Source organism: Physeter macrocephalus, chromosome 15 (genome assembly GCF_002837175.3).
Source record: "Physeter macrocephalus isolate SW-GA chromosome 15, ASM283717v5, whole genome shotgun sequence".
NCBI classification, from domain to species: Eukaryota; Metazoa; Chordata; class Mammalia; order Artiodactyla; family Physeteridae; genus Physeter; species Physeter macrocephalus.
This window is the reverse complement of record NC_041228.1, coordinates 19677632-19688782: the sequence shown is the minus strand read 5'-3', so window position 1 is coordinate 19688782 and position 11151 is coordinate 19677632. Positions and strand designations below refer to the sequence as shown.

Genomic DNA, 11151 nt, shown 5'->3' with positions numbered 1-11151 from the left:
ACCTGTGCTCCGCAACGGGAGAGGCCACAACAGTGAGAGGCCCGCGTACCACAAAAAAAAAAAGAAGCTGGCTCAGAGTAGTCAGTAGTAACTAACAAAAAGATATTAGTTCTCTTGTTTACTCAACAAATAGTTGTGTGCTATGTGCCAGACATAGTTGTAGGCACTAGAGATTTATCAGAATAAAAAAGTCAAATGGATGTTCTCATGGAGATCATCATGCTCATCCTTAGTCCCTGGAGAAAAGAATAAAAGCCCCTGTCCCCTTTGCCATGAAAAATACACATAATGTCCATATATATATGGTGCATATAGTTTAAGGGGGTCAAGGATCCCATGAGACCTCCAGTCCCCTCTTGTGATCTTAGATTAAGAATCCTGTCTGCATACCAGCATCTCCAAATATGCTTATTAAGAATGACTCAGGCCATGTGTTAGATTCAAGGCCCCATTTCTGACTTATTAAAAAATACCATCCAAGTGCCCCAGAAGATTCTTAAAGGAAACGCTACATAAGCAGATCTGTCTTCAGAAAACCTGCTTTTCCTAAGCTTATCCACGGTATTATAGGACTATAAATCAAACCCTGTTAGAGACTGGCATATATTAGATGCTCGATAAATACCTGTGAATGTAAGATGAAGGACATTCTATTTACAACCTACAGTAAGTAAATGCTACACCTACCTAAATTTCCTAGATGACCCTTAACACCAAACTCCAGACAAAAATCAAGTGCAAAGTACATCTACTGAAGCCTGGTTAGTATTGTATTTTCACCTCCATGTAATGCACAGGCACTTCCTCAAACGAAAAACACGAAAACCCTAAACTGGTATTTTACAACCTCAAACAGGGTAGCGTAGTGTTAAGGCAACCACGTATCATAGGAATTCTGTAGCTATCCTAAATTCAAATATCTCATCCCACGGTCCCAGAGACCAGTGGGAAATCCTAATGTGTCCATACCCCAATTATACTTCCAAGACCATGTTTTGCATTTGGAAGCAATTCTGTTATCAGGCCCTCTATCCAATTTGTGGCTGAGCAAAATGTGGTCTTTGGGAGCAGTGTTTGGTTTACCTGCAGTGTATAACGGGAGAGCTCATGGCCCAGTTCTCAATCAGAATCGCACACAGCTGCAAAACAAGCCGGGCCGCTGCCATACTCAAAATTTAAATCACTCTAGAGACTGGGTCAACTAACCTTTTCTTAGGCTTCATAAAATGGAGTCCTTGGCTCCTGTGACGACCCCCCTTGGTGGGCAAGACCAATTCCTTCCAGGGACAGGTTAAGTGTTTCCTGCTCCAGTTAAACTCACTTTCCGTGGCCTCTCAAACATGGTCTTCCCTTTTTTGTCTTCCTGTTCTTACCCAAATTTCCTCCAAAGGTAAGCCCTCCCTCATCTAGGCTGCTTTCCTTACCTGTTTTGCCACAATAACCAAAAAAAAAAAAAAAAAGAAATCAATATCCAGAACTTGATGGCAAATTCCTGTTACGGTGCATTATAAAAGGGAATTTAAACAGCTTTCTTTTGGATGCAAAACCAGTATTTCTAGGCTATATCCATCCTTGAAGTCTGGACTAACCTGGAAACCAGGGTGTATATTTGCCATTGCTATACTTGCGTGCTCTTCTGTAATATAGCTCAAGGAACCCACTTCTGGAAAACTGTTTCCTTCTAATCCCATCCCACCGCCTGCTTAGTCCCGGTTCTCTTATTCTTGTGAGGTCCTCATTATCAGTAGAGGATGAGTAGAAACAAAATCCAAATTGAGGAAAATACGTGTGAGACACAGTAACTTTTGAAAAGTTTGACAGTTTCTTATAACTTAAAACACACTATGATTCCAAAATTCCATTCCTAGCTATTTATACAAGAGAAATAAATATGTTCACACAAAAACCTGCATGCAACTGTTGATCGTGATTTCTTCATTATTACCCCAAACCAGAAACAATCCAAATGTATGACTGGTGAATAAACTGTGGTACATCCATCCAATGGAATACTACTCACCAATTAAAAGGACTGAATGATTGATACGTGCAACAACATGGATGACTCCCAAATGCGTTTCACTAAATGAAAGAACTCAGACAACAACATAGTACATGATATCACTTATATAACCTTCTGGAAAAGGCAAAAGGATAAAGACAATTCAGAGCAGCGTGTGTCAGGGGTTGTGAATAGAGTACAGGGTAACTAAAGGGCACAAGAAAACTTTTTGGGCTGTAGGAACTGATCTTGATTGTCTTGGTGGTTACAAGACTGATTACATTGTATACATTTGCCCAAACTCAAAGAACTTCAAAGGGTAAATTTTACTGAACGTAAATTATACCTAAATAATCTGATTTTTAAACTTTTTTCAAGTACTAATAGAGAACATGGAGTAAAATCTTGAAATAGGGACTCAAGTTTCAAAACTTAAGAGTGAAACAGTCTGAATGATACTTTATCGTGAAAGGAGAAACGGAGGAGTTTATCTCCCATTTAACCAAACTTATAGTTGTAAATGTGTGTTAATTCTTAGAACAAAAACCAAAATAAATCAATTGTTTGTTACATAATTCCTGCAACAAGATTTATGTCAGCAGGACAAAACATTTTTCATTTCATGTTTGACTTTTCACAGCCCATTTATAAAGAACATTTTTTCCCCAAAGTATATTTCAGGGCATCGCTTGTCACCAAAGACTTCTCCTAATCCTTAGGTGGTCTAATATTTTTCTTTGGTTCCTACCAAAACAGTGTCTTAGGTCAATTTTCTCTTCTTTAATGGTTACCTGGCCTAACTCAGCCAAATCTTAATTGGGTCACAGCTGTGTGATTCCGTCAGTTTTCCAATGTCACTTTCATAAGAGTCCATGAAATTTTTTCCTCTTTTGCATGGCCTGAAATTTCTCTTTGCAGTCAATTTACATACACATTGTATGACTGGGCAATTATCAGACCATCTAAGAGAGCCCGGCCTACAAAATTGTGGGTGTTAAGTGGAAAGTAAATTTTTGGTGGGGAGAGATTATTTAAGTGTTGAGCCTCTAATGAATAAATACACTCATATTATGATCACTTTTACTTTTCGCTGCTACCTCATAACTTCAGGGAATTACATAATGAATACCATTCCTCTCTTAGCAACTACAATTATACCAGACACTGTACTACCACAGGGCCATAAAAATGGCTTAGATGCTTTCTTAAACGTGGCAGGAAGGAGAGACGGCAGCATCACCATCCTCTTGTCCAATATTTGCTTAGTGTTTATTGAGCAACTACCAAACCAGGTCCTAAGAGCTTTGAGACTGATTGAACCCTCTCAACACGCCTACAAGGTCATCACTACTAATATCCCCATTTGACAGATGAGCAGAGAAGTCTCAGAGCTGCTCAGGCCCACAGCGCAGGCCCTTGGCAGGGCTGGGGCTCACACCCAATCTGCCTGCAGAGCTCGTATGCTTATAGACAGCACTGTGCGTGCTACAGCTCCCATGGTGACGCACCAGCAGGCCTGTGCTCATTCTGTACCTATGGCCAATCCACAAACATCAAATCCCTGAAGACGTGGTATTTACTGCACAGAACAGCACCAAACACCTTCTAGAGCATCAAGGGCAGCCGAGGAGCAAAGGAATTGAACTTGCCAGCTGGCTCCTCCCAGCCCCAGGTGCCCTTGGAAAAAGGCTGCAGAAAGAAGGCCGTGAGGCAGCCACCCCTGTCACCTGACAAATGCCACCCCTGTGTGCTCTTCCCTCGGGAGGCGAGCTATACGAGCAGCTTCTTGCACCCACGCGTTAGAAAAATCAGACTAAATATAGCGAAGTTTGCTCTCATGAGCCAGCTCTGAGCTGCTACATCCACATCAGAAAACTGGGGAAGAATCAGCTTGATTTACAGGAGAGCAGCTTTCCTTGCTTGTTCTTATAGTTACAAAAGGACCATGGCTGCAGGGAGTGCTGGAGGTCTGGCCAAGCAGATAATCGAGCCCACAGGAAAAGGAACGCACCAGACGTGAGAGGAGCATCCTCATTAACTTTCCTGCCCATAGAGGGCTAAACAACCACAACACCAGGACTTGGGGGGTAGCACACATTCCACATACAGCCCTCTGTTCCACGCCCTTCCCCCAGTCCCCACCCATCAGTATTGTACTCAACAGCTCACTCAAATGCTATCCCCTTGGTTAGGCCATCCCATCCTGTCCAGCTCAGAACCAAATGCTCCATTTGTTCTCCGACCGCCCACGTTATGCTGCTTGTACTTTAGCACTCATATCATGCAACCTAATCTGAATCTCTGTCTCCAGCCAAGTGGAGGTGGGGGACGGCTAAGCTTCCTTCTTAGTGGGCCCCTCAAATCTAGTAGAGTTCCTTGCACACAGGGAGCGCTCTCCTGCTTATCAACAGCAAATGCAAAACCTGCCTGAACGCCAGGAAAAGGAAGTTTGCAGTTTTCTTCATTAAATGCACAACGTCTGACGCTCAGTCCCCAGAGCTCAGGCACAGGTTTCAGATCCCAGGCTGTCCCTCCTGTGATGTGTCTGTCCCACAGCATTACGGATCACAGCTACACCGGCAGAGGTTCTACACCACCTCCCCCTTGTTAGCACCAGCCCTAGTTCCTTCTGGCCAAAGAGCACAGCAAGACAGACAAGAAAGAAGGGTGGGCTGAAAGGAATTAGCAAGGGCGTGGCCAGGTAACAGAGGGATTAGACTGAAGCCCTATCTGAACCAGTTAGAGGTCAGGAAGAAGAGCTGGGAGTGGCAGGAACTCCTGCCGCAGCAAGTGTAGAGGCAGGGCTTGGGACCCCACTTCTCCCTCAAGCACAGTCACTGGACGGGAGTTTTCAGCAAAGGCTTCATTCACCACTCTCATGTCCTAAAACAGAGTGATGGGTACAGGCTGCTGCTGCAGGACAGTCAGATCTCGTGGGCTAGAGAACAAAATAAATATTAGAAAAAAAGAATATAAGACCCCTGGCGAAAAGTGAAACGACAGAGACTCGAGTAGCAGGTAGTTGAACACTCACACCGGGATGCTGCATGGAGCCCAGAGGGAAGCGTGTTGACAGTCGTGCTGCTTTTGCAACAGGCGCTCTGCAAATGAACGAGTTCTTCTTGGGGGGGTGTAGAGGGGCTACCACAGAAATCAGACGCACTCATTAGCCTACCCATTCATTCATTCAGTCTGCCGTTCATTCATTGATTTGTTTAACAAACCTCACACGGCGTCGACCATGGGCCAGGCATAAGGCACCGTGCCTGCCCTCAGAAAGCACCACCAAGCAGAACTGCACGTAAACCTTGTTCTCAACATGGAAATGCAGTTAGAAAAAACTGGAGGCAGGCTAGTACCAGGAGAGCCACCGTCCTCCTTACTTCCCGTGTCATAGGGGAAATCCAAGACAATGGTACTGCTGGTCCCTCTCCGCCCTCTATGGGCTCTCCTCTGGCGAGGAGAAGACAAGTGGTGACGTGAAAGCCTGTGAAAGGGAACAACGCATCCGGAGTTGGGGCCTCTCTCCCTCTGGGTCCCAGATGCCTGCTGCAGGAGCCCATCTTCTCTCTGCTGTCCAGGCTGCCAGTGTTACAGAGGCAGGCGGTCCTGTGAGGGGTAAACTCGCTGCTGGGGTGCAGTAGTAGCAAACCCACTTTACCATCCGGCCCAAAGTCAGGAAGAATAACCCCCTGCACCTTTGTAATCAAGATGACGTCTTGATCCCCCTCTGGGATTGTGACTCAGTTCTGAATGCCAGCAGGGTACAGAGTCATCATTGACAATGGCTTCTCTTTGCCACGAGGTTCCGAGGTATCTTGTTTTCCCTTTTTTCCCCAGCCGCTGTTATGATTACTTATCCTTACAATATTTTGGTGATGGGAAGTTTTGTTACTCTTTTACAGGAGAAACACTATAGAACTTGAGCACTGAATGACTAATCAGAGGCCATGTGATGAGTCAATTTGTTCACTGGATGTAAAATGTGGATCCCTTAGCCCAATGTCATTCAGAGCACGTAGCCTACAACTGGAAATCTCTTTGGAGGGCGGTGAATAATGGGACGCGTCTTTCTGCCATGGAAGAGGAGCTACTATTCTATTAGATCTGGAATAGAAACACTATGTACAAAATTTATCCACTCCATTTTCTTCTACAGCTGAGGATGAAGCAAGGAGGAGAGGAAATGTGGACCAGGAGTAGGAAAAGCCTTCTCTTGCTCTGGGGCATTTATACTTCACTCATGAAACAATTACTGAGGTCCAAATAAGTGCCAGACAGCAATCTTGGAATACAGAGGTGAATACAATACTATGCCTGATGAATCCACTTTTTTCCTCTCCCTTCAACCCATTAATGTTAGAAAACAGTGCCTCAATGGTGACAACTGTCGACACAATCTGTCCACGGAGAAGGGGTTACTCTCGGTTTCTACAGGCTACCTCCTTTCTAGAGGTCCTAGTTCTCCAGCTGTTTGGAGTAATTTCTTTAAAATTTTTTTTAAGACAATGGATGCCAATACAATCCCAATCTGAATGCAGACCATTACGTGTTCTGTGGCTGGAAAGCACAGCTTTAAGCTGCCTATAAATGTAAGGCAGATTAGGGAGTAGACCTAGGATGCTGTAATTAATTCAAAGAAAGCCTAACCCAGGGTAGCCATAAAATAACTCCAAGCTACAAGTTTAGCAAAGTGAATGAGCCCTCTTTTTCATCTTAAACTCCAAGTTACAAGTTTAGCAAAATGAATGAGCCCCCTCCTTGCTCTTAACACTTTTTACAAGTTCAAGCTTACTTAAGAAAACAGGTTACACATTATAAGAAAAAGAAAACAAAAAAACTTCTAATTTGCTACTAATTACAAAGACTGGCATGAATAAGTGAAAATTCAGGATACAAAACAGGTTCCAAACAGTACTGCTTTTTTTTTTATAGGAGAAGGATGGGAGGGAGTGCAAGTAGTATTTACTGAGAATCCATGTCCTAGCCACTCTTAATAAGCCCTTTCCTTTATTTAATCTTCACAACTTTAGTGGGACCTAAACAGCAGTGTGCCCGTTTTTTCCAGATGCAGAAACTAAACCTCAGATGTTAAGTAACATGTATTATATTTCCTATTCCATTTCCTCTGGCAATATTCCTTATTCTCTAAATCAGTGTTTCTCAGTGAGCTTGGGGAAACTGGTTGTTCCTTGGTTTTGGGTTGGGAATTTTGTACGAGACAGCCATGCACTATAGGACACTTAGCATCCCTGGCCCATGGGCATAAAATATCAATACCAGCCCCTGCATATCTCAAACATGCCCCAGGAGGACAATGTCCCTCCTCAGGTGAGAGCCACTGCCTTCAAACCTCTCAAAAGTTCCTTATTTTATGGCATTTGGGCTCCTAAGAAAGCCCCATGAACCCTTATGGAGTCAGGTACAAAAGCTCCATGGATTTACTTCCCGTGCATTTCATGAGCATTTACTGAGTACCTACCATGGGTCAGGTAGTGTACTACTGCCTGGGAGTATAAAGTCAAAGAGTACATGGTCCCCACTCCCCAAGGGCTGTAGTCTTAGAGTCTAGTGAGAGACATTAAGTACGGCAAGTGTTAAATGTAAGCACAGGTGCTGAGGAGACAAAGCAGGAGGCACCTCCCACAGACGGGGCAGAGCACTCAGAGGCAGACGGAAGGGAGGGTTGAGACAGGTTCCCAGAGGAGGTGAAGTTTTCCCTGAGCCTTGAAAGACCAAACGAGAGTAGCTAGGAAGGGCCAAGTTCAAACCAAGAAAGCTGCCTTTGTAAAGACCAGAGATAGGAATATTTGCAGTCAAAGTTTAAAACAGTCACTTTATTCTTCAAGTTGAGGCCTCATTGTGATTCAAACTCAGGATCTCCTGTTTACTAGACAGGCACCTTAACCAAACAAGTCACTAGAAAATAAAATAAGCTCTCCACAGTCCAGGCATACTTCCTTTCAAAGACTTTGTTTTTGTAAGGTCTGGCTTCGCTGGTATAATAACCCATCAGACAAGAAATATGACTAATTCTATACTTCTTCCAGCGTGCAGGAAATTGCTTTCAAGTACATCATGGACTGGCAACCAGTGGGAGTGCCCTTCACTTGAGGCACAGAAGAGTGAGGAAGAGAAGAGATAATGTCATCTGAGGGGTGAGGTAGAGAGGTGCCAGTAGGTCAACTTGCCCTTAGCCTCAAGCTCAGAATGAACTTTACCTTGTGTTTTTTGTTTTTTTCATCTAAAGTCTTGTCTCAGTTACCATCACCTGTAACAACGCAAAAAGCCAGATTCTCACCCTATTATTACATTTGCACAGAAAACTCTGGTTGTTTTTTCAAAGCCCTATAGATGAGATTTGTATATGTGTGTGTATATAGATTTATATACATATGTATAAATTTAAAAGCCAAATATATAATAAGAACAGTAAAGGGAGGTAGATAGGTGGATAGAAGTGCCCAGCTGGGGATCTCTGAACCTGAGACAGCCCCAAAGTAACAGTTTCCTGAGTTAATGGGTGCTGACCACAGAGCTGGGGTATTGCTACTTCAAGTTGTTAAGTAATTACAAAGAGAGCAAGAGTCAGATTAGTTCAGTTGCTCTCACCTGGGGCAGGTAGGGAAGAGGGACGCCAGCAAACCCTTGTGGTTCCTTCTTGCTTTCAGCCTCCAAGAACAGGCTACTTCCCCTTGGCAAGGAGTCTGCTGCAGCTGGCAGGCATGCCCTCTTTTTCCAACACCAGCTTCCCCTCTGACCTGAGCCACACTCAGGAGCCATAATTCTGTAGATGAACTTACACTCCCCTTTAGTCCCATGATCATTTCAATTTATCATTCAGGCACAGTGTGACTGCTCATTTGACACCACAAACACTTCTGGCCCACATATTTTTCCCCAGAAACTACCCTCAACAAGAAAGCCAGTCTTCCAAGGTGAGAGCATCTGAAATGAAAACTTGTGATCCCACAAAAACCGCCTGTCCCCGCTTTCAACCAGGCAGTTCAAAGGTGGCAACATCACAGAGCCCAAACTGCAAAGCCAAAGGCCAGAATTATAGGAGGAAAGCAGAAGGTGGTCTTCAAAGAAAAGGATTCACCCCAATGGAAGAGGTTGGCTGTCCTTAACCCTGGCTGATTCCATTTCGTTTCTGTAAACTTTGCTAACCTCGGGAGGGTTGTATAAAGAGACCGGTGTAGGGACACCTCCACCCTCTGGGTACATCTGCTGCTATCGCTGCTGCGTACACACGACGAGGGGCCCTCGACCCAATAGCAGTCCTTGCTTCCCGATGACGCACCTGGCGAGGGTCTTCTCCCATGTGTGGAGGCCAAAGTGAGCCTCCTCAACCTCGAGGCCACCGAGCCGGCCCTGGCGGGATGCGGCAGCGAAAAGAGCACCTCGGGGCTGAGACCTCCAAGCGCTCTCTCAGGCTTTTCCCCCATATCCAGCACATCGTTTCGCATTAGGGACACTCTTCGCCTCCAACCCGAGAGTGCTGCGCATCTACCTGTCTTTCCAAAGTAACTGAATAAAGCACCTACTGGCCCTCCGTGGCTCAGGTGAGTGCCAAGAGGTGTAAGAGGAAAGGGCCCGCTTGCCACCACCCACTTTCCTCTCCTCCCCACGTTCCCCAAGCTTCATCGGGGATGTGTGTATCGGGGTGCGCGGGTTAAGAGGGAGCTTAAAATGCCCAAGCGTCCCTTACCTTCCACAGCCATTCTCTCAGAGCTTCCCTAACGCATGCATAATTTTCTGGGCCGAGATACTCCTCCTGCCCCGCGCTCCCCTCCCTCCTCGCGCTTTCGCCTAAATATTCTGCGCTCATCTGCTCCAGGACCAACCTGCCGCGGTCACGCAAAGCGAGGCTGGCGGCTCCCGGCTCGGCGCAGAGCAGCCTGGGAATTGTAGTTCCCTCTCTTGCCTCCGACCCGGGAGAGTACCCCGAGTCCTGCGAAGGGCGCGGCCCCGCCTCCACACTGGGATGGCATCGCCGGCTTCATCGGGCCCAGGCAGAGAAATCCCTCTTGGCGGGGTGGTGGTGGGGGTCTCATGAGTAGACCCGGGGGACCCTGGGAGGTAGATGGGACTACATTTCCCAAGATGCCGTGCGCCGGTTGCGTTCCGCGCCAGGAGCAGAGACCCGTGATTGAGCTCTTCCCTGTTGATTAAAAGGGGGTAAGCACCTGGCAGGGCTCGTGCGGGAGGCAGGAGGCGGCAGGGTTTGTGGTGTGACCTTCTGGGCTTGTCTCTGGCCTCCTTGGCCACCCAGTTAGTGAGGGGAGCAGAGCCGCCGGCCGGCTCTGTTTTTCCGCCTGGGCCAGAGAGCCGCTGCACAGGGTGCGGTTGAAACTTGTTCCTCTGAGACCTGGGAAGTGGGTTAGGGAGAATCTTGCGAGGTGATACAGCTGTATTCTGATCCTCCAGGTGATTCAGGTGGCTAAACACTTCGCGTTGGGATGGGGGATGGCCTAAAAAACCCGAACAGGTATCACCCCTAAGGGGTTATTAGAAACAAAATCTGGGAACCAGGATTCCACCTGAGGATGTCAGATGATGGAAACCTGTGTGGCTTCCAAGACAGGAGGCTTTCAGCTTGACTGGTTTGGGAGCCCCTTGGCGGTCAGTGATAGGGCCTAATAATTAATAGCATCTGAGAGTGTTCTTTCAATTTATGAACTTCTGTCCTAACTCCAGGTGCTGGAGTGCTATAAGCAAACAGGTAAAAGAATCACGCTGAAGGCAGTAGAATTCCAGAGCTGGTAAATACTGATAAGAATGAAGTTCCCACACTTTTTTTCCCGCGTGTGGAAATACAGATGCAATTATCGCTGGTAGAGGTGAGGGAATGGCCTTGGGAACAGATCAGACTCAGGACTCCAGTAAGATTTTTAAAGGCCGGGAGCTCAGAATTGCATATGGTCCACCCAGCCCCCAGCTCTTCTGCCCCTACCCCATATTTAATTTTTAAAGAAATTACTCTGGAAAATAACTCCAAGGAAATACAAGGATTCGATTCTTCCTGTCATGACTACTTAGATTTTCTTTGTCCCTCTTGGTGATAATTTTTTTTTTTTTAAACACTGAACAATTTTGTTTCTGAGCGCATATGTGCACACCTGTTTTTGTGGTCACTAAGTATGTGC

The 11151-nt window shown here is 45.9% G+C and overlaps 1 protein-coding gene and 1 long non-coding RNA gene across 9 annotated transcripts in view; one reads left to right on the top strand and one right to left on the bottom strand.

Moving 5' to 3' along the window:
* Positions 1 to 9864, bottom strand: part of SAMD12 (sterile alpha motif domain containing 12) — a 413132-nt gene extending 403268 nt beyond the window's left edge. For 6 of the 8 annotated variants that reach the window (XR_003683355.2, XR_008619453.1, XM_028500395.2 and 3 more), the window contains exon 1: positions 9714 to 9847. Coding sequence is in view for 6 of the 8 variants with exons in the window: in XM_028500395.2 (XP_028356196.1) it covers positions 9714 to 9726 (13 nt within the window). In the remaining 2 variants the exon portion in view is untranslated. Of the gene's footprint in view, positions 1 to 9305; positions 9538 to 9713 lie in introns of those variants that run through there. The other 2 variants (XM_024129448.1, XM_024129447.2) reach the window with 2 other exon arrangements.
* Positions 9865 to 10130: 266 nt separating this feature from the next.
* LOC129392848 (uncharacterized) overlaps positions 10131 to 11151 on the top strand; it is a 272680-nt gene continuing 271659 nt past the window's right edge. Inside the window, exon 1 of the long non-coding RNA XR_008619517.1 lies at positions 10131 to 10183. This is a non-coding gene — a long non-coding RNA (uncharacterized lncRNA). The remainder of the gene's footprint in view (positions 10184 to 11151) is intronic.